This window comes from Protopterus annectens, chromosome 13.part0 (genome assembly GCF_019279795.1).
Source record: "Protopterus annectens isolate FY-2018-M chromosome 13.part0, PAN1.0, whole genome shotgun sequence".
NCBI classification, from domain to species: Eukaryota; Metazoa; Chordata; order Ceratodontiformes; family Protopteridae; genus Protopterus; species Protopterus annectens.
The window spans coordinates 1,017,870,314-1,017,894,530 of NC_056747.1; the positions used below are offsets into that span (position 1 = coordinate 1,017,870,314).

Consider the following 24,217-nt stretch of genomic DNA (forward strand, 5'->3'; position numbering starts at 1 on the left):
GCTAAAATATGGGAAAAATTTTTGGTACTCAAGTGAGTAATCAGAAAAACTTCATTATCTTAATCTCTAATCTCCAAATCTCCAAGGACAGCAGTCTTATTTCTAGTATAGAAAGGCTACACATTTGGGATACACTCTTGACTATGAGCTACCTCTCGGTGCTCATACAGCTATCACAGTCTAGAAGATTCACCAACATGTGTTGTCTACTGGGCAGAACTGCACCTTACCATGCTAATAAGACTCCACATTGCATAACCAATGCTATTACGTTGTTACATTTAGTGGCATAGTCAAGTGCAATCAGTGTGCCACACCTCAGAATTTCATACTTGTGTATACTCTTGCACAAGGAAGGGTTTCACTTATGATGAACTCCCATTTATTTGTATCCCTGAAACTGTTTATCTCCCAGTATTCCATGCAGCAAAAGAAACCTTTGAAGAGAGGGCATTTCATATCATGGGGCAGCACCATCAGCTCAGGTGGTACATGAAGAGGAAACATGAATTTAGAAAGATGGAACAGATGTCTATTGTTTTTGCTCTAGGGATAGAAAACATTTCTATTTCAAAGTACATACCATTTTATTTTCTGATGCCTGACAACTACCAGCACCCTTGTAATTTATATACACTATTTGTTCATCACTGGGTGAGAGCTGTTTACAGCCCATTTGTTCTTGTGGGGTGACAGCTGATTACAAGGTCACCATCAAGGCATCCATCAGGGTACATTTATGGCCTACCTATATTTTTTCACCCCATGCATCTTCTTAGCATCCACAAGAAAACATGCAATGGGCACATGGCACCACTGTCCATGCCTCCATTTAAGACTCAAAACCCTGTTTCTCTCTTACCCTTCAACATGCCTGTGTAAATCTTGTCTCCTTCAGTAGCTTAACCATGGAGTTACATCCAGGCAAACGGATCACCCTCAGTCCCTCTTGCCAGGATAGGTGAACTGACATAAGTTGCTCACTTCTGCCCCCCTGCCTGGTTCTCCCCACCGCCTGGGTAACTAAAAGTCTTCCGTGTTGTAATCATTTACAGTTCTGTAATAAACTCCTCCATCTGGTAAAGAAAGGTACTCCTTGCGATGGATAGAAACTGATCTCAGTAGCAGAACTGCATAGAGTGGGCCTTTTCCTGGATTTAACAGCTTAGGTGAAATCCAGGAAAATGTCTGGAATTTACATTTAAGTCAGCCCTACCCTAGCAACTCTTAACCACAAGACCATCTCCCACCCCAGAAGACGGTGGATAAATAGTGGAAACAATTTCATGCTCTTACCTCACACAGGGGAAGAATCCACTCTTATCTTCTACAGACAATAGTAAGTTTCATCAGCTCCAAAAATCTTTAGACCCAACTCACTCTGCTATAAAAAAAAATTCTAGAAACATAGCTTTCGATATTTTTTAGTAGAAGATGACAGTTGGCTACCTACCAGCAATAACTCAAGCTACATTACCGTGGTAATAAAAGAGGGAAATATAGAGACACTGTGAAAATTCCCACACCATTTTAAAGCATCTCTCGAAACTTACAGATATATTGGCTCTTAAAGATTCATTCAGAAAGTATCACTTCATTCTATGATTCGTGAAAAGCGAGAAAGTCTAATTTTTAAGCATTGTTCCTGCCCTTAACCTGAGGTGCATCGACCCTGGAGGCAATATACACACAGGTAGGATTTGAGGTCACAGCCATGCAACCTTTTCTGCAAAAATAAAACAAAAAAAACGCCTTTAAAATGTGTAGCTTTTGTACTTCTGGCAAATCACAAATCCGTGATTCAAAATTTCAATAAGGATCCCCCCCACCTCTTTTTTTTTTTTTTTTTTTGCTTTATTAGCTCAGCAATGAATATGTAAGATACTTGATCAGTGCAGAAGACTGGGCTTTTGTCAAGCAGAGTGTATTTTTAAACTCTGAGTAGATGACAGAGAAGCAATACCTCTACTTAAAACTTCACTGAAAAAAGTTCAAAATCATAAATGAAGCATGAAACATGCATGAAGTCTCCATCTGTCCCAGTTTTGGTAGCAGTTCAGGTGGTTGTAAAAGTTACCTTGGCATTTGACAGTAAAGAGTACAGAAGTTCCCTCAAGCCCTCGCCAAATTTCTCACAGTCCATAGTTTCAAAATAATCTACCATGATAAAATAAATAAACAAACAAAAATTTAAAGTAACTAACCTCGTGAATACAAGTGAAGAGTTCCCAGTCAAATAATGTCAGCTGATTAGCTACCTCATCTGCTTCCATGCTATGCACTTCTGTGTCACCAGGAGATAATGGAGTTTGTTCTGGAAGTGGGACCTGGCCCAAGAAAGAAACGGTTATTGAAAAAAAAAAAAACAAACAAACCATCATAAAAGTACTTGCTTATATCAATGCCATATCACAGAGAGCCGAAGTACTAACAGAGCAATAAACTGTTGGGCAAGGTGGCAGAACTGAGAGGTAATACAGTTTAACTTTAACAGTATCCATTTTTAGGACAACAAAGACAACACCTTCAAATCAACAAAAGTCACTCATGGTGGAACACACCCATAACCTATGGGATCTTTCTAACATTTTCTGGCCCTTGTGTATACCTTCTGTCATCAAAACTGTTCCCACTGCTGATGCTGGCAACACTGACAATAAATAAATGCTTGTTACCACAGGTATACTGCCAGAAACCAAAAGTTCTAAATACCCCACTTCTATAAGGAAGCATAGCACAAAAGCATAAAAAAGTAAAAATGGTTAAATAAATGAATGAAAAAATGGGTAAAATGAAGCAAATTAAGACCATCCCTCTATAAGGTGACAACACTCTAAAGCAGTCAATACTAAACTAAAGCACAGGTATTGACTGCTTTAGAGTGATGCAGTCAATACTAAACTAAAACACTGGTATTTGAAAACAAAGGATGTTAGAGCAGGGACCAAACAGACTTCAAATACCATTGTGTTTTTCTCATGTGGAGTCTTGCCAGGGGGTATCACGAGAACCACAGATGCTATGAGACCTAAAATTCTGAGGTAATCCCTTGCAGTGACTGGTCTGACTGGAAAACCTTAGAAAAAGATCTAGATATAGATCTATTTTTCCTGCAGAGGAAAAGGTGTTGTAACAGAGGTATCTAGCTGATGTCCCAGAATGCAATCCAGTGTGAAATCAAAAAACTTTTGAATATTCTCTTGGAATCTCAGCTTCTATAAGAGAGATCACACCCACATGAGATTCCAGACACTTTGAAAAAAACTCTGCAAAGACAAACGAATCATCTAAATATGAAAAAATAAGGATACCCTGTTGCCTTCAATGAGCTATAACTGGAGCTAGACACTTAGTGAACACTCTGATCCAGGCAGAGAAAACCTTAAGAAACAACCAACGTCTGGATGAATAGCGATGTGATAAGACTCTTCTAAACTATCACAAAATAGTTAAGAAAGGCCCACAAAGTACAGTTGTGTACACTTACCAAAAATGTAGATGTTCAAGTGTATTTACTGTTGCAGTCATTACATTTGGGTTTTCTGCCTGCAGGTAGCCCTCAACTGGCCTGAATATCAGAGTCTTGGATCCCTGCATCAGATGCTGTCTCTTCTTCCATGACGTCAGGTCGTCAGGGGTATAAAACATGCAGCCGACGCCATTACATCAGTTTTTCTTGCCCCAGATGTCAGGTGCCCCCATAATGGGAAACAATTATATGTTATATTACACCTCCATCAAAAAGCAAATACACCAGTAAGTTAAAATACACCAAACAATAAGGAAAGGTAGAGCCAAGAGAAGTCAGGGGGCTGGAGGGAGGGTAACCAGGACTGCAACAGTGAAAACACTTGAACATCTACATTTACGGTAAGTGTCACAGCTGTACTATGTTCTTCATGTTTCACTGTTGCAGTCATTACATTTGGGTTGATTCCCAAAGCTAAGGAAGGGAGGAGGAAGTTAGAGAGCATTAGGACCAGCTATTAAGCCCTGAAAGACTGCAGTGGCAAAACCAGCTCTGGATTTAGAAAAAAAAAAAAGCATGTGGTAATGCTTGGTGAAGGTATGTACAGAGCTCTAGGTAGCAGCTTCTAGGATGTCCCTGGTAGGGACACCTCTGAGAAAGGATGTAGAGGTAGATGCAGCCCTGGTGGAATGTGATCTTATCCCCTGTGAGGTAGGTTTTCCATGGTGCTTATAGCAGAAATTAATGCAATGGGCTATCCACTTAGAAATGGTTTGCTTTGAAATGGCCTTCCCCTCTGCCCCTGCAGCAAAGCCAACTAGCAGCTGTTCAGATTTTTTGAGAGACTTAGTCCTGTCCAAATAAAATCTAAGTTGCCTGTGCATCTCCAAAGAGCACAGTATCCATTCTCCTTAGTTTTGTGGATTTGGGAAAAAAGTAGGCAAATGAATGGACTGATTAAGGACCACACTAGACACCACCTTGGGCATAAAGGAAGGATTGGTCCTGAGGGACACCCTGTCTGCATGGAAGATGATGAAGGGCTCCACTGCCATGAGGGCCTGTAATTCAGACACTCTGCTTGCTGAAGTGACAGCTAGAAGGAAGGCTGTTTTCCAAGAAAGGAATTTCAACTCTGCAGTTGCAGCTGGCTCAAAAGGAGGGAGAGTGAGCTTTTCCAATACAAAGTTGAGATCCCAGGCTGGAGTAGGGGCTCTCCTGGGGGGGGGGGGGGTCTTACATTTTTGGCCCCTCTGAGGAACTGCTTTAGCAGGGGGAGAAAGAAGAGGGGTGGTTCAGTGTTATAATGTGCTGAAATGGCAGAGGCATGAATTTTAATTGATGAGAGGGAAAGACCCTTGTGGAGCACTTCTGTTAAGTACTGAAGAATATGCAGTAAGCTGGGCACCATTGTGCCCTGAGTCTGGCCCCAGGAACAGTATCTTTTCCACTTTTCAGCATAGGATTTTCTAGCACTAGGCTTTCTTGCCTCCAGAATGACATCTAGCACCTGCTTACTGAGAGATGCTATTGGAGAGCTCAAGGAATTAGCCAGGCTGCAAGGTTCAGGGTTTGAAGCTGTGGGTGCAGAATCTGGCCCTCCTGCTGGGACAACAGGGAAGGGGTCTGAGGCAGGTGCCATGGTTCCAGCAGTGTCATAATGCGCAAGAGGGGGTACCAGTGCTAGCGTGGCCAGTCTGGTGCAATCAGTATTGTCTTTGGTTTGTCCTGCTTGATCTTTAGCGGAACCTTCGAGAGGAGAGGCAGAGGGGGAAAGGCATAAACTGAGAGGCTTTTCCAGGTAAAGGACAGGGCATCCACTTTCCAAGCTTGACTGTGGGAAGTCCTTGGGAAGAATTTGTCCAATTGGTAGTTCTGAGGGGAGGGAAACAGGTTTATCTCTGGATTCCCCCATTTGTTTCTCAAGAGGTTGAATATTTTTGGTTCCAGTTTCCACTCGTTTGGGTCCATGAGATTTCTGTTTAGGTCATCTGTCAGTGAATTTAGCCTGCCTGGCAGGAACTGAGCTTGTAGGTGCACATGATAGCTCAAGGCTGTGTTCCAAGGAGCCATGGCTAGTCTACAGAGAGAGTACGAGTAGGTTCCCCCCTGCTTGTTTATGTACCACATAACTGTGGTGTTGTCTGTCTTTACCAACAATTGTCCTGGAAGAATGTGATCCTTGAAGGCTGTCAGGAAATTCTGTACAGCTAACATTTCTGTTTGGTTGATATGCAGGTGCATCTGTCTTGGGTTCCATTTGCCCTGAATGCACCTCTCTGCCAAGTGAGCCCCCCATGCATAATCTGACGCGTCTGTTAGGGTTTGGGAGGCAGGGTGTAGAGTGAAAGGGAGCCCCTTGTTGTGGTAGCAGGCCTCTGCCCACCAAAGGAACTCCGTCTTTATACAAGGAATGATAGGAATCATTGATTCCAGGTCCTGAGAATGTTGACACCATAGGCTTTTTAGGTACCACTGTAGTTTCCTCATATGCAGTCTTGCATATGGAATTAGTAGAATGCAAGACGCCATGAACCCCAGGGCTTGCAGGATTTTCTGTGCAGATAACTGGGTCTTTGTGGCCAGTAGTTTGAAGTAGGTTGTCAAAATAAGCTTGTTTCTCTGGAGTGAGGAAAGCCATCTGGGAAGGTGTATTCAAGCTTGCTCCCAGGAATACAATTTGTTGGCAGGTTACTAGGTGAGATTTCTTTTCGTTTATGGTGTACCCCAGTGAGTTTAGAAGTTTCTTTACGAATACCAGATGCTTTAATAGCAATTCCTGGCTTTCTGCCTGAATCGTCCAAGTATGGGTATATTTGAATATTTCTCTGCCTGCAAAATGCAATGGCTGGAGCTACACACTTTGTGAATACCCTGGGTGCAGTACATAAGCCAAAGGGAAGTGCACAGAACTGATAATGCATGGAGCCTGCCCTGAAGCGTAGGTATTTCCTGCAAGATTCCCTTATTAGAATGTGCAGGTAAGCTTCCTTTAAGTCTAAGGTTGCCAACCAGGCATCTTTGCCTAGCATAGGAAGCAGCTGTTGAAGGGTTAGCATCTTGAATTTTGGGATTACAAAAAAAGTGTTTAGCATAGAGAGGTCCAGGATAGGATGCCAGGAGCTGTCTTTTCTGGGTACTAGGAAAAGTCTTTAATAAAAACCTTGCCCCTTTTCTTCTGCTGGGACAGGCTGAATAGCCCTAATACTTAGAAGAGACAGAATCTGCTGTTGAGCCTCTGCCCACTGATATGGGGGTAGGTCTGGCCAACCGTTTGGGGTTGGTAGGGAGTGGAAGTGGAATCTGTATCCTTGGGAAACTACATTCAAAACCCGTTTGTCCTGGGTAACGAGTTCCCAGTTTTTTGCATGTAGGGCAAGCTTTCTTCCTAAGGGAGCAGGCAGCTGAGCAGGGCTTGGAAGGGTTAAGGTTAAGTTATTGTGCCATTTTCCTGTAGGGGGGTGTCCTACTACTCACTGCTTTGGAAGTGGGAGCCCCCCACTGCACAGGCCTGTGCGTAGCCTGAGACTGTAACCTAGGTGTTCTGCTGTTCCTGAGTTTGGACTGAGAAGGCCTGGAAGAGGCTGGAAAGGACCAATTCTTTGAAGGCCAATGCCTACTAAATCTGGGAGGCTGTACCTGCAGGAAATCAACAGTTTGCATAGATTTAGCTTTTTCCTCTCTCTTTTTGAGGACTTCTTCTGCTTTGTTGCAAAACAGGCGGTCTTGGTTTAAGGGAGCATCCAGTAATTTAGCTTTAACATGATCTGGCAAGTTTTGCTCCTTAAGCCAAGCATGCCTTCTAAGTACAGACCCAGTGACAGCAGCCCTGCAAGATGCTTCTAAAGAATCAAAACCACATTGCAAAGTATGTTTACCAACTTGTTCAGCAGAATGCATTAAATCCCGTAAATCTTTGTGTTCAGCTTAGTCAGGAATCAAGACAGCAAAAAACACGGACAGCACACGATAAGAGAAATAAAAAGCACAGATTTATTCCACAATTCCAGCCAGATAAACGTAAGCGCTTTCGGCAGGTTCAAATAACCCGCCTTCTTCAGACAACCACGAATTTCCAAACCATTTATTATATACATTCATATTGAAATTCATTAACCTATCATAGTAAAGTGCATTCTACAATTTAATAAAACCATGACAACCTTAAAGAACTAAAGACTAATGGTCCAGATGCCTTATTGTATTACTGACCTTGAAAGTCAAAACAAGTTCTTTTAAAAACACATTCAAGATGTTATGAACTTAGAACCTTGTCCTCATATAAATACAAGCAATTATTATGTTCATTAATGCTTCGTATTTACATACTGTTGATATTTTTATAAAACCTATTAGGGTATTACTACTACTGAAGCCATATACAAGGAGGGAGCCCAAGGCTAATTTTATACATAAATTTTTGGCAATCATATCTAAAACTTCACTTTATACTACTGTTTGCAGTTAAAGCCTATAACTGTAAACACATATTATGTTAACAGAATTAAACAGAAAAATGTACAAAAAAGTTTGTTTTACTATTAATAAATTTAAACATTGGTAACCATTTTATGCCAATGTTGTTAACTGAATTCCTCCACTCTAATGATGTTATGAATTAAAGCAGGGAAACTGGTATAACAAATATAATGCCCACTTACAAATAAAATACAATAACAAGTAAATAATAATAAAAATGTGCCTTATTGTAAATTAAAAAATAGCCCCTAACAACTCATTAATTCGAAATAATAGTTACATCTTATAATTACAAATGCCATTTAACTTATTTTAACCCTATACGGGGTTATGATAATAATTAATAAAAATGGATATACCTATAACAAGATTATAACTATGATTATAGTTATTTACCTATTAAGAGATAGCCATTTTAATACGCATTTGATAGAGAGGCTTTCATTAATGCCAGGGAAGACATGAGCCCTAGTCCTGATCTGCCAAAGCAGTTCATCGATCTCTAACAAAATCTGCCATGGCCCTCCTCTTAGATCAATCTCACGCTGTTGTAATACGAAAAAATGGAACCCATGGCCTGGGGACTCAAGGCAATGCCTTGCAAGAGCATTGTTGACATCAAGTTTTTTAACAGCATATTGATGTTCGTAGATTCTGTTTTTTAGCCTTCTCTCGGTCTTACCGATATAGAAGGCTTTACAAGAATCACAAATAGCTGCGTAAATGATGGCTTTAGAATCACAATCATAATGCCCATTACACTTATATTCTTTCTCATTTATTGTGCATGCTGTTGTTACTCTAATGAATTTACATTGTGGACATACGCCACATCTAAACATACCGCACTGTCTATTAGACCTACGAGCTGTATTTCTTTGAAAAATGCTCTTCAAGTTTTCACCCCTTCTGTATGTAATCTTGGGGCAATCCCCCAATACAGAACACAATGTTTTATCTTCCTTTATTATCTCCCAATTTTTATTCACAACTTCTCTGATTCTAAAAGAATCAAAACAATAAGTCTGTATAAAACTAGTATTAAATCTATTGTTTTCACTCATAGAATTGATGTTACCTGAAGTTGTTAAATGTAAATGATCATTGAAATGTTGTAGATCATTGTTACTTTGGTCAGAGAGCAAGGGCATGAAGTGTCCAATCTGCCTTTTATTAGTGACTTCAGTTAAGATGTTAGATAGTAGTCGCTGGGGATAACCTCTGGCAATGAACATATCAAATAAGTTGTTACATTCTAAAAAGAAGTCATCTGGATCACTCACCATACGGGCTGCCCTCACCATCTGACCCTTAACCACCGATTTCTTTTGGTGGTAGGGGTGATTGCTGGAAAAATTAAGAAAAGCATTAGAATATGTTGACTTCCTAAATATTTTACTTTTTAGCTTTTGTTTAGACGAGTCTTTAATTAATGTGATGTCAAGATAATTAATCTCCGTGTCATCAAATTTATATGTAAATTCAAGAAAATCAGTTAATTTAGTGATGTTCTCTATAAATGACGGGATCAGGTCACTATGACCTTCCCATATACAAAAAATGTCATCCTGGTATCGTGTATACCAGGAGACATGTTTTGAAAACAGTTCTTCTTTAAATAGGTAATAAGACTCCCAATGAGCTAGGACTGCGTTGGCAAAAGATCCCCCGCAGGGCGAGCCCATAGCTACACCCGAAGTTTGTAGATAAAACTTCCCCTCAAAGGTAAAGAAATTGTTAGACAATACAATTTCTAAGAGAGTTTCGATCAAATTGATGACATCATGATCAACATTTTTACGCAACATGAACTCTCTGACCCAGGCAAGACCAATTTGTTGGGGAATGACAGTATATAGGTCCCTAATGTCAATAGTAAGGAATACCATACTGTCATTATATATGAGGGTATTAATATTTTTGAGGAAGGACCAAGAATCTTTGCATATGTGCATTTCTGAGTTGATCAAAGGCTTCAGAATATTATCCACATACTTGGCACATCCCTGAGTAATAGACCCTCTACCATCTATTATTGGTCTAAATGAGGGCGAAGTGAGTCCTTTATGGAGTTTCGGGGTACCAAAAAAGAGTGGAATTTTAGGAGCTGGCATAGTGAGGTAGTTGAGAGTGTCAGTGTTGATGTATCCCTCCAAAAGTAAATCGTAAAGCATGCTATTAATTTTTCTATAGGCTCCATTGATTTCATTGATAGATGAAATTTGATAAGCTGGTGACTCTAAATGTACGACCAGGTACTCAACATATTTGTAATGGTCCATAAAGGCTAGACCCCCACCCTTGTCGGGTTTCATGACCCTAATCTGACAATCTTTTACCATGTCTATAAAATCTTTTTGTAGTGGGGTAATATTGTACAGATTTTTTTGAGTACTATATATGGTTTGATTTCTAATAGCCCATAAGTCCATTTCGCAAATTTTTTCAAATGTTTGTAAAGTCCCATATAAGGGTGGATTATAGGTACTAGCCACTCTAAGTAGACTACCAGCTGATGAATTATTACCCATAAGTTGGTTTAGATTTAATTTCCGTATGAAAACTTTCAAGTCGACAATGAGTCTACCTATATCCATGTTACGACCTGGGACAAAGGAAAAATCCTTAGCTAAAAAATCAATGATATCTTGTGCAATATTCAGGCAAGTATAATTGTATACTGTAAAGTCACCAGAAGAGCTTTTATGCACTATTGGATCTATTCCAATGCGCTGCTCTTGTGTCATCTCCTGCGGCCACGTCTCCTGTTCGTTGAAGTGTTCTGTCTCTGAGGTTGAGGGCGAGGATTGGCTCTGTAGTTGTTGACCATCTGAAAATCCTGGTTGTCTAGATTGTTATTGATACCAGGAAAGTCTGTGGAAACAGAGGGTATTTCGCCATCTGTTACCATAAAATTGTTATTGTTGTTATTGTTGCCATTAAGTCTTGGACTACGTCTAACAGGTGGTCTATTATTACCCCCATTATTGTTGATGTTATTCATAGTAGACCTAGTTTGCTCAACATGAGAGAAATCAGTTGGTAAATAGTCTCCTGTTGGAATTTGAGCCTGTGTTAATTTCGGATAGGCTTCATTATTGGCATACTCTCTAATGTCACGTGCTAACTTCTTTTTCTTGTTAGCAATCAGTTTATCAATGCTAGCGTTGATGCTAACAAAAACTCTGCAGTAGTCATGTTTATATTTGATGAAGTCAGCATGTGATTTAATATCAATTTCCAATAACTCTAGTTCGTTTTTCAGCTTACTGATATCAATATTATAATAAGCAATTAAGGCATGTAAAAACTCAAAACCTTGCCTATCAAAAAGCTCAGTAAGTTCTTTGTAAAAAGAAGAAGACCCAGTTAGACCAGCCGGAAAACGCCACTGGCGTAGCCCTTTGGGAACCACTTTGTTTCTGATGCATTCTTCTAAATAGGCGGTCTCTAGCTGGAGCTTTTTAAATTTAAATAACTTTGTGTCCAGCATGTCGATCTTAATGTCTAAATAATTATTTTCAGTCACGGAAGGTATTGTATTACCTTCCGTAGAATTGTTAACAGCAAAAAAACGGTTGTTATTTAGGAAGCTGTTTAAAGCAGGTATACCGTCAACCTGCTGATTAACTGAACCATACCTTCTGTCCTGTTCCGACGGTCCCGCTACGGTTCTCAAAGGTTGACTAACCACAGATGGCAAAGGTTGTTGCGGACTCCTAGCAGTCACATCACTGCTGGTTTGTGGCAATGAAACCAGCCTGGGTGAACCTTGTCCGTTGGGGATGGATCCTACGTCGGAAACAGCAGTGGAAGAGCTGTTATTAACGTTGTTACAATGCCGAAACTGTTGTGGGTCAGCCAAAGTAGAAAAGGCATTTACCTTCTGGGTTAAGGCATCCACTCGGTGCAAAAGCACCTCAATCAGCTGCGTTAGATTAGGCTGTGAGTCATTACTATCATGCCTTAAAACTCGCGGTGTTGCTGTAGGAAATGTGCTTCCTTCTCCGGTGTCGTCCGCCATAAAGACAATATCCACACACCAAACCAAGTAGAACTAAGACAGCAAAAAACACGGACAGCACACGATAAGAGAAATAAAAAGCACAGATTTATTCCACAATTCCAGCCAGATAAACGTAAGCGCTTTCGGCAGGTTCAAATAACCCGCCTTCTTCAGACAACCACGAATTTCCAAACCATTTATTATATACATTCATATTGAAATTCATTAACCTATCATAGTAAAGTGCATTCTACAATTTAATAAGAAGGCGGGTTATTTGAACCTGCCGAAAGCGCTTACGTTTATCTGGCTGGAATTGTGGAATAAATCTGTGCTTTTTATTTCTCTTATCGTGTGCTGTCCGTGTTTTTTGCTGTCTTAGTTCTACTTGGTTTGGTGTGTGGATTAGTCAGGAATCAACATAATTTTCTGTTTAATTAATCCCATAATATGCTGCTGGTACTTTAACATATGAAACTGGCAATTTAAAGCCCTAATGGCCAAAGTAGCAGAAGTGTATACCTTCTTACCCCATCTGTCCATGGCTCTAGAATCTCTATCAGAAAGGGTAGGATTTTTGGCAGTTGTGGCCTTAATGCCCTTTGGACCTTGGGAAATGGTCTCTGGATCCGCAGTAGGATTCTTGAAAAGGAACTTGAGAGTCAGGTACTCTGTAATACCAGTCAGGTTTCCTGGGAGCTGGAGGTAAAGTGTCTGGGGACAGTCTAGATTCCAAGAAAGCATCACCTACAATGCCCAGAACAGGGGGGATAGCTAAAGGCCTGTGTTGAGAAAGGAGTAAGAATTCCCTAAGCCTCTTTTTGCAATCGGAGTAATCCTGATTTCCCACTGGAAATGCTCCCCAGGAGTGTGCAAGTTTTCACCAAAAGAAAAATCTTCTGTAGGGGAAGCAGAGGGAATGGAATCCTCTGCATCAGAATTCTCATAGGTAGATAAGGGCAAATCCTGGTAATCAGAAGAAACAGAAATATCAGAATCCTGATAAGATGAATCAGGGAAAATCAGTTCTAGGTCTCTTAGAGGGGAAAGGCTGGCTTCCCCTAATTAAAGTAATAAGGTCTTTAGCCATTTTAAGCATTTGTTTTTTAGGCATATGGGCCTGACCATGCGGTTTGGACGTCGGTTTTCTAGGTGTGGGTCGAGATTTAGGCCTCGATGAAGAAGATGGCATCGGTTTAAAACGAAAGTCTGTAGGTCTGAATACACCCTCAGAAGCCGGTGCCTGCATAGCGACTCTGGACCCATCCAAGGTAGAGACATCCGTAAGTTCCATAGTCGAAGAAGCATCTCGCGGCATACAGGACTCTGAATGGGTCTCAGTAGAGGCCTGCGAATCTGAAGAAGCGGGTATCAGGGGCTGCAAAAGCACCTCACTGAGTACTGGCGGACTGGCGACTAGCTTAACGGAAGTGTCGTCGGCAGTTTTGGACCTATGCAATCTCGGTCTCTTTATTTATCTTTACGTTTTTCGGAATATCGGTAGTCGGATTAAACTTGAGTACCAAAATAATTTGCAGCAAAAATAGACCGACGACGAATGGTTCGGGGGTTGAATAAGGCGCAAAACCGACAGCGAGGGACGTCGTGACCTGGTCCTAAGCAAGGAATGCAGTACGAATGAAAATCTTTATGAGGTATTTGTTTTCTACAGGTAATACAATTGTTAACTTTTACTGACATCGGTTAAGAGCAAGAAAAAGGATCCCCAACGGGGTACTTAGCTTTTTTGAAGACTTCGGTTCTGAAACTTGAAAACGAAAATTTCAGGAGTCGGCCGACCGGCACTTGTCAACTACTACTGCTTTGGGCACCACGCGGCAAGAAAGACTGATGTAATGGCGTCGGCTGCATGTTTTATACCCCTGATGACCTGACGTCATGGAAGAAGAGACAGCATCCTACGCAGGGATTCAAGACTCTGGTATTCAGGCCGGTTGAGGGCTACCTGCAGGCAGATAACCCAAATGTAATGACTGCAATAGTGAAACATGAAGAACATCTTGTCTCCAAGCATTTTCTTTCTTTGTTACTAACTACTATCCTTTAATAAAAACTTTTCCCAAACTGGGAAGAAGAAACTGGTTCTACTACTCCCTAGGACAGCAAATGATGGACAGGGGAAATAAAATATAGTCTGACCTAGTGGATGAGGAATTACCCCCTGAAAAAGGAGGGTTTTCTCTTAGTGCCATCTGTAACCTTGGATTAATAATTGCCAGAAATAAGAAGTTATGTACCTACCATAACGTTCCATGTTAGTTGTCTTCTCTCGCCTTCTTTCTTGCTTGATGGGTTCGGAGCCGATCCCTCGGCTCCGACTCGGCACTTGCTAAGCTCGAGAGTCACTTTTACCAGCTCGAGGCAGCCCCATATCCCATGATGCAAGGCGGTAAGTACCCAGATCTCGTTTGATGACAAAGGGCAATAGCACCAAGCATAAAATACTTCCCAAAGGAAGAAGAAAACTTACAGATGGAAGAAGGACCAGGTCTGAATGGTCTTCAGCATAATAATTTCTTATAACAAGGTCTGTCCAGGCCAGGGGAAGGAGGGAGGGTCAAGAAAGAAGGCGAGAGAAGACAACTAACATGGAACGTTATGGTAGGTACATAACTTCTTAATGTTAAGTTGTCAATCTCGCCTTCATTCTTGCTTGATGGGACCGTGTCCCTAGCACCTCTATCCTGGGTGGCTCAATGGAACAGACTCTTGAGGACTGTAGAGCCAAAACTGGCTCTGTCCCTGGAGGCCAAGTCCAATTTGTAATGGGAAACAAAAGTGTGAGGAGTGGCCCAAGTGGCCGCTGCACAAATAGTGTCTAAAGGAAGTCTAGCTTGAAAGGCTGTAGAAGTAGCTAAGCTCCTAGTTGAATGTGCTTTAGGTTTTGAGCACAGCTGTTTTCCCCTGAGCAGATAAATTTCAGAGATGACCGAAGAAAGCCATCTGGACAAGGTCACTTTAGAAACAGGAAGGCCTTTTTATTATCCGCATAGGAAACAAAAAGTTGATCAGATTTTCTAAATTTTTTTGTTCTGTCCAAATAATATCTAAGTTGACGGTGGACATCAAGATAATGTAGTTTTTGTTCAGCTCTGTCAGAATAGTTTGGGAAAAATACAGGAGATCAATGGATTGATTCAAATTGGTCTTTGAAGCGACCTTAGGTAGAAAGGTCGGATTAGTTCTCAAAGATACCCTGTCTTTGTGAAAAACCAAATAGGGGTCGAACCGATAGAGCATGAAGTTCAGACACCCTCCTGGCCGATGTAATAGCCACTAGGAATAAAGTTTTCCAAGAAAGAAATTTCAGGGAACAAGAAACAGCTGGCTCGAAGGGGAAGAATCAAGGATGTCAGCACTAAATTTAGATCCCACTGAGGAGGAGGATTCCTGACTGGAGGCTTTAGTAGGAAAATTCCTTTCAAGAAGGCCCTGCAGAGCCTATGGGACATAATATTATGATCTGCTACCCGACATGAAAGTTGGAGATAGCAGCCAATTGAACTCTGACTGTGGAAGAAGAGGAGCCTGCATGAAAAATCTCTGCTAAGAAGTCCAGGACTGCCTGAATAGGGGCAGTGAAAGGATCAATATTCTTGGCCTTAGCCCAATAAGAGAAACGTTTCCATTTGCTTGTATAAATCCTCCTGGTAGAGGATTTTAACGAAGCTACTATGATGTCTCTAACTGGATTAGAGATCAAAGGAAGCCTGGCTAAGGAAGGAAGTAGAGCAACCATGCTGTGAGGTTGAGAGAAGGGATAGACCGGTGCAGCTGACCCGATTGGTGAATCAGAAGATCTGGCACTGGGTCCAGATGCCACGGCTGCACCAAAAGGTGATGATGGAGGAACGGGAACCAAACTTGTCGAGGCCAGTAAGGGGCAATGAGAATCAATTTGGCTCTCAAAACGGTAGCTTTCTGGATAACTTGAGGGATCAGAGGAAATGGAGGGAAGGCATAAAGAAGTCCCTGGGGCCAATCCTGGGTCAGAGCGTCTCTGGGGGGATGGCCTGGTAGAGGGAAGAGACAGAAGAAGTCTGGACATTTGCTGTTTTGGGGAGTAGCAAAAAGATCGCAACATGGACGACCCCATTCCAGAAATATCTCTTCCGCTATAGATTGCTTGAGAGACCACTCGTGAGGCATGAGAATAGCTCTGCTCAATCTGTCCGCTACAATGTTGGTTTTCCCAGGGATATGCGTTGCTACCAGAAACCGATGAGAGGAGATCGCCCATTGCCATAGTCTGAGCGCTTCTCGATACAAGGGGTAGGATTTGGTTCTGCCCTGTTTGTTGATATACCAAACTACAGACATGTTGTCTGTGTGGACTGCAATTGTCCCTACGGGAAGAAAGTCGTTGAGGGCTTGCAACGTTAAAAGCACTGCTCTCATCTCCAGGACATTTATGTGCAGATGGTACTCGAACGGCTGCCACGTCCCATGAACCATCCTGCCCTGATAATGACCCCCCCACCCGATCAGGGAGGCATCCGTGGTGACAGTGGCTATCGGGGATGGGGGTACAAAGTACCTGCCTTGGTGAACCTGAGGAGATGTGATCCACCAAGCAAGATGATCTTTGCAAGTTTGTGTCACCAGAATCTGGTGACGCATAGGAAGTTGTTGGTACGACCACTGTGTGAACAGCATCCACTGAAGAAGGCGCATGTAGAATCGAGCCAGGGGAAGAAGAGTAATGGCCGCAGCCATGAGGCCTAATACCTTTAGAACCATTCTGGCCTGTACTTTCTTGTTGGCCAGAATGATCCTGACATGACTCTGAATGTCTGAAACTCTTTGATCTGTAAGGGTAGCTGACATCCGAACAGTGTTTAAGTTTGCGCCTAAGAAGGTAATAGACTGGCAGGGCAATAAGGATGACTTTTTGAAGTTGATCGAGATGCCCAAATGAGAACAAAGATTTATTGTGTAATCCCTGGCTTGTATAAGCTGATGCCTGGTGGTGGCTGACAGGAGCCAGTCGTCGAGATACGGAAACACCTGGAATCCTTGGCGTCTCAGGTGAGCCGTGACCACTGCCATGCATTTGGTGAACACTCTGGGGGCTGTAGTGAGACCAAAGGGCAGGGCTCTGAACTGGAAATGACTGGACCCCAGCCGAAAGCGGAGAAATCTCCTGGAGCGTCTGTGAATTTTGATGTGATAGTGCACGATCCTGAAGATCTATTGAGCACATCCAGTTGTCCTTCTGCAAGAAGGGCAGAATTGACTGAAGAGTGACCATTCGGAATCTTGTCTTCCTCACAGACTTGTTGAGTCTGCTGAGATCCAATATTGGTCTCCAGTCTCCCGTCTTTTAGGGGACCAAAAAGAACCTTGAGTAGATTCCGGGCTCTGAATGGTCTGTTGTAACTGGCTGAATGGCTCTTTCTTGCAGTAGCTTTGAGACTTCTAACTCTGCAATTTCCCTTAGACCGCGTGGTACATCTGGAAGGGAATTTGAGGAAAGGACTTTCCTCGAAAGGAATTATGTAACCCTTGGATATGATCGACTGTACCCATTTGTCTTGAGTGAGGGAATGCCAGGCTTCTGGGTACAGTGATAATCTTCCCGCGGTTGCCTCCAAGGAGGGACAGTCGGGCAACATCTCAGGGATGCTGAAAGGGCTTGTCAGAGAGAGGCTCTCTGTTTCCCTGGTTTTTTGGACCCCCTCTGCCTCTAGAGCGGCGTCTGTTGTTGTTACCCCTCTGCCTCTAGGGGTAAACTGACCACGTGAATCCGGCGTGACTCCTTGGGATTTGCGGAACCACATTTTGCCACCTTTCTGTCCTTTGGGGTAAGGTCTAGAAGGGGTGGGAAAACGGACTCCTACAGCAGAAAGAGTCTTGCCGTCCTGCTCGCACCTGGTCAAAGTTTCCTTCACCTGAGGGCCAAACAAAGCTGACCCATCAAAGGGAGAATTTGTGAAGGACGCCTTAAAGGGATCTGCAAAGTCACATAGCCGCATCCAGGCTTGGCGTCTAAGAGCCACACCTGTACCTGCGGCTCTACTCGCTCCATCAGCAGCATATGATATTAGCCGCATGGAGGAGTTTGCAATGGAATTAAGGGTTCCTAGCTGCAAAGCAATTTTTTCTTGAGCCCCTGCAGCTGTAGGATCCTGTACTACTTCACCCAGCTCCTTAAGGATATCCCTCTGGAGTCTGGTGAAGTGACACAGGTAATTCAGCGAACGCATGGCAAAGATCGCTGAGGAAAACATCCGCTTACCGTACCTATCCATGGTCCTAGAGTCCTTATTAGGAGGATGGACGGGTACGGAAGGATCTGCAAGTTCCTTTTTGGTGGCAGCAGCCACCACCATGGCATCAGCGGGGACACCCTTAGTGAGGAATTGCTTGTCACCTGGGGCAGTGATAAATTTTGAAGGCCTCCTAGGGACTGGCTCTACAGAGTCAGGAGCTGCCCACGCCTTTCGGGCAATAACCTGCATAAGGGGGTCGAAAGGCGGAGACACCCAGGAAGTGGAGGGCCGAGATCCAAAAGCCTCTAGGTATACTGACTCATCCTCAGAGGGATTGTTGGTGGGCCAGTTTCCCCTCTGTTTAAGGAGTTCTAGGATGTCTGAGAAGGAGACATCCTCAGAGGGGGATCTAGGGGATCCCTCTGACTCATCAAAGTCAGTATCTGAAGTGATAGACTCGGGGGAGTCTACATGTTTCCTCTTACAAGTCCTCTTCCTAGGAGGATCTCCCGAAACATCAGGAGAATCCTCGGAAGAGGGGGAAATTCCCAATGGGGAAACCTGAGGCGGAGGATCTCTGGGTCCTGTAGCAAGAGAAGTGGCAGAGATGTCAACAGGCACCATAGAGGGAGGAGCTAAGGGAACAGACTGCTGACTGATACCAGTGGCCAGCACACTCTTCATCACCTCGAATGCTCCCTCCCAGGCAGGTCCGAGAGAACCCGTTCGAAGAACTAGGAACTCCAGGGACCACCGAAGGGAAGTCTCCGAGGCAGATGTCGGAGCCGAGCTCACCAAGGCCGAGGCTCCAAGGGGAAGAGCGGGTTCGGACAAGGGTCCGATGCCACTCACCCCTCGGAGGAGACCATGGAAGCCCGACCACGAATCCCTCTAAGGAAGGTCTCAAGAGGAGATAAGAGTAGAGGCTGAAGGAACAGAAGGGGTATCTGTCCTCCAGCCGTAGCAGTAACCATTCCGAAGACTCCAACTCCAAGCTCTGGGGTAGAGTTGAAGGAGGAACTGTAACGGGTGTGGACCAATAGTCGCCTGTTGAGACGGACTATGTAACATTTGGGCCAGTGCCTGTGACTTAAGTAATCTACTGACCACTCTCTAAGTCATGGTCAGAAAGCCTGGATGACTTTGAAGATCGGCTCCGATGGCTCCGTTCGAAGGAGAGGTGAAGCCGAGCCGAAGTATCGGCTCCAAGGAAGGAGACCTCGACCTCTTCCTGGAAGGAGCCATCGGAACCGATGAAACTATAGACCCTGTCGGAGCCGACAACTTATCGGAGCCGACAGGTAGCCTCGATGCATCGGCTCCAGCCGGAGCCGATACAGCCACAAAAGTAACGGTGTCGGAGCCGATCGGAGCCGACACCGATGCCTGTGCCACATGGTGGTCGGAGCCGATCGGAGCCGACACCGAAGTGGTCGATGCAGAATCGGCACCGATAGCCATCGGTGCCGAAGGCTGTTGCTAGAATCGGCTCCAGCCGGAGCCGATCTCGACTCAGAACGAGTCGGAGCAGAGGCCGCAGGCTTTGACACAGAAGCCTGGGCCTTGGAAGACTTGACAGTCTTAGGTGGAGCCGAATTAGCCGGAGAGCCCTCCGGCTTAAGAAGGCCCCTGAGTATAAGCTTGTTTCTTCTTTCCTGCAGGACTCTCTGGCTGAAAGAATGACAAATAGCACAGGAGTCCTGCAGGTGAAGAGGGCCCAGGCAATAAAGGCAAGAAGTGTGACCGTCTGTCAGAGACATCTTCTGACAGCACGAGTCACACTTCTTAAAGCCTGAGACCCTTTCTTTTGACATGGTGTCACACAAAACACACACACACCAGTCAAAGCCTTTAATTTTAAATATACCAAAAAGGTATAAGTACCAACACAAACACACACCCTAACAGGGGGGGGATGGGATGGGTAAAGTCTGACTAAAAAAATAATAAGAGACAGACAAATTTCTGTCAGAAACAGATTAAAACTAAATAAAAACTAACAATAAGGGGTTTTTAAGTTTAAAAGGGGCTAAAATAGCGAAATAGTAATCACTTACCAGGACCTGCACCTCCTTGGAGAGTAGGGTCTGTTGTGAATTTAAGGAATCCTCCATGCGGCTAGATTGAGTGTTTTCAGCTGACTGTGAAGAGTTTTGAAGTTGTGCTGAGTCAGTAGAAGAGGCATTTGAGGCAGGATCCATGGTGGGGAATGAGTCAGGCTCCTCAGGAGTGGGTACCAGTGTTGTCTTGGCCAGTCTGGAGCAATGAGAATCATCTTTGGTCTGCCTGCTCTGGTTTTTAATAGAACTTTGGGCAGCAGAGGAAGAGGTGGAAAGACATAAACTGTCATTGTTGTCCAACTGAAAGAGAGTGCGTCCACTTTCCAGGCCTGTGGATGAAAGGTCCTTGAGCAGAATTTTGTCAATTGGTAATTTCTGTGGGTGGCAAAGAGATCTATGTCTGGCCTTCCCCATGCTTGAATTATCTTTGTAAAAACTTGAGGATGCAACTTCCATTCGTGTGGATCTGTCATATTTCTGCTTAGGTTGTCTGCCAGCGTGTTTTCCTTGCCTGGCAGGAACTGTGCTTGAAGTTGGATTTGTAATTCCAGAGCCATGTTCCAAAGAGACATGGCTAGCCTGCATAGGGGATATGAATGGGTTCCTCCCTGTTTGTTTATGTACCACATCACTGTGGTGTTGTCTGTCCTTATCAATAGCTGGCCTGGATGCAGTAGGTCTTTGAAAGCCATAATAGCATTTATTACTGCTAACATTTCCTTTTGATTGATGTGTAGGTGCTTTTCTTTTTGGGACCATTTGCCCTGAATGCACCGATCTGTCATGTGCGCCTCCCAGGCGTAGTCCGAGGCTTCTGTTGTGATGACTTGATTTGCTTGAGGCTTGCAGAATGGGAGACCTAGGTTTCTTTGGCATGCTTGAGCCCACCACAGAAATTCCTTTTGAAGACATGGAATCAGTGGTATAATTGTTTCCATACTGTGGCTGTGTTGAGACCATAAGTTTTTTAGGTACCACTGAAGTTTCCTCATATGCAGCTTTGCACATGGGATTAGCAGGATGCAAGATGCCATGAATCCCAGAGCCTGCAGGATTTTCCTTGCAGTCAGCCTGGTGAAGGTTGCCAGTTTTCTGAAGTATTGAGTTAGTTGCCCTTGTTTCTCTGGCATGAGGTAGGCCATCTGGGTGTTTGTATTCAAGCTGGCACCCAGGAAAATTGTTTGAGAGGGTATTAGTCTTGATTTCTTTTTGTCGACTGTGTATCCCAGAGAATTCAACAACATTATTACAAACGCCAGGTGTTTCAGAAGTATGTGTTTGCTGTCCGCTTGGATCAGGCAGTCGTCCAAATATGGGTATATTTGTATCCCTTGAAGTCTGCAGAAGGCAATTACTGATGCCAGGCATTTCGTGAACACTCTGGGCGCAGTAGATAAGCCAAAGGGCAATGCAGAGAATTGATAATGGGTTGAACCTGCAAGAAATCTGAGGTATCTTCTGCAATCTTGTCTGACTGGGACATGCAGGTATGCCTCCTTGAGGTCCAATGTTACCAGCCAAGACTCCTTGTCCAGCATGGGAAGAAGCTGCTGTAATGTGAGCATCTTGAATTTTGGTACGAGTAAATATGTGTTTAGGATGGATAGGTCCCAAATAGGTCTCCAATCTTTGCCCTTCTTTGGTACCAGGAATAGTCTGGAATAATAACCTTGACCCTGTTCTTGTGCAGGTACCTCTTGAATAGCTTTCATGTCCATGAGATCTGAAATTTGTTTTTGTGCCTCTGCCCTTTGATTGTGTGGCAGGTTTGGCATGCCTCTCATTTTTGGAAGGGTGTGAAAGTGGAATATGTAGCCTCTGTCTATAATGTCCAGGATCCATTTGTCTTTTGTGACAATATGCCAATTTTTCGAAAATAATGCCAGTTTTCCGCCTAAAGGTGCTGCCATTTGAGCTTTGCTTGGCATGCAAAGGGGAAAGTCATTGGTTCTGCTGTCTGAATGGCTGTGATCTATCCTCTCTACCTCTTGGTGTAGGTGCTTGCCATTGTCTGCCTCTAAATGATCCTTGAGATTGCCCTCTACCCCTCGGGCGCCTGTATCTACCTCTTTGAGGTCTGTCCATGGCTGGAAAGGACCAATTTTTTGAAGGCCAATTTCTACTGAAACGTGGAGGTTGTACCTGTAGGAAATCTTTCACTGTTTGCATTGATTTTGCCTTTTCCTCCATTTTCTTTAATACCTCCTCAGCTTTAACACCAAACAATACATCTTTTGAAGAGGTGCATCTAGTAATTTAGCTTTGACATGATCTGGTAAGGTTTGCTCTTTGAGCCAAGCATGTCTACGTATGACTGATTCTGTAACAGCAGCTCTACATGAGGCCTCTAAAGCATCAAAACCACATTGCAAGGTATGTTTACCCACTTGCTCTGCACTATGCAACAAATCCTGCAACTCCTTCAAGTCTGGTTGTTCAGGTTGTGACATTTTGCTTTTCAACTGAGATAACAAAAACTGTTGATACTTTAACATATGGAACTGACAGTTTAATGCCCTCATGGTTAAGGTGGCCGAGGTGTATACCTTTTTCCCCCACCTTTCTAAAGCTCTGGAATCTCTCTCTGAAGGTAATGGATTTTTGGCAGTGGAGGCCTTAATTCCCTTGGGACCCTGTAAAATAGTTTCTGGGTCAGCCGCATGGCTTTTGTATAGGAATTGGTGTGAATCAGGAACCTGATAATACCTGTCAGGCTTGACTGGAGCTGGAGGTAAAGAATCTGGGTTAAGGCTGGCCTCTGAATACACATCATCTAGTATGTCTAAGACAGGAGGGATTGCCAGAGGCCTGTGCTGAGGGAGCAAGAGGAAATCCCTGAGCCTTTTCTTGGAGTCTGAGTAATCTTGGCCTTCCCAGTGGAAGTGTTCCCTCAAGGTATGCAAGGTTTTCCCAAAAGAGTAGTCCTCAGGGGGGGAGACAGAGGGAATGGACTCCTCTGCATCAGAATCTTCAAAAGGGGAGTATGAATGTTCCTGGTCTTCAGAATGTTCTGAAGTAATGGAGGCCTGGTCCGAGGAAGGGTATTCTTCCTCCACTCTGGGCCTTTTGTCTGAGGGGGGTTGAGAACCCCTGATAAGAGTAATCAAATCCTCAGCCATTTTGAGCATCTGCTTTTTAGGCATGGGGCCTTGAGAGGGGCCCTGTGGAGCTTGTCTTTTAGTATGCATGGCTGCTTTAGATTTAGTGAAAGCCTTAATGGAAAAAGAAGTAGAAGGCCTGAAGACACCTTGATAGGTGGCAGGCCTGTCTAAACTCTGAGTTTCCCCGCCAAGAGTGGCTTCGGTATCTGTAGTTGGGGTGTGGGCCGAACAGCCTGCGACCTCGGGCACAGAAGACACTGCTAATGAAGTGTCATCGGTAGTCAGGGGCTGCGTAGGCACCTCGCTGAGAACCGGAGCACCTGTAGTCGGCTTTAGCGTGGTGTCGGTAGAAGTCGCGGACCTCGTATGTCGGTCCTTATCTTTGCGTCTTTTACTCAAAACTGGGGTCGGAGTATCCGACGACATAATGTAATTAAACTTTTTGCCAAAATAGTGTTGGGCGAACTCCGCCCGACGCTTAATAGTGCGTCTGTTGAATGTAGCACAAAAACGACAGGCCGAGACGTGGTCTGGGCCTAAGCAAGGAATGCAGAGGGAATGGAAATCCTTATGCGGTATTTGCTTCCCACATGAAATGCAATTATTAACTTTGTCTGACATCGGTCTGAGGCAAGAAAAGTTTCCCCAACGGGGTACTTAGCTTTCAAGAAGACTTCGGTTGAAAAATATTCGTAATCTCAGGAGCTGGCCGACCGGCACTTGCGAACTGCTTCTGTTTCGGGCACCGTGCGGCAAGAAAGACTGAAGAAAATGGCGTCGGCTGGTTCTTTTATACCCCTGTCGCACTGACGTCAGGGAAGAAGCGATGACACCCGACGCCGGACCTAGACTTTGGAATTCGGCCGACT

General features: G+C 43.8%; 1 protein-coding gene across 1 annotated transcript in view; it reads right to left on the reverse strand.

The window, feature by feature from the left end:
- RAPGEFL1 (Rap guanine nucleotide exchange factor like 1) overlaps positions 1–24,217 on the reverse strand; it is a 672,616-nt gene that overhangs the window by 306,423 nt on the left and 341,976 nt on the right. The window contains exon 8 of the mRNA XM_044055019.1: positions 2,205–2,327. Coding sequence (XP_043910954.1) covers positions 2,205–2,327 — 123 coding nt within the window. The remainder of the gene's footprint in view (positions 1–2,204; positions 2,328–24,217) is intronic.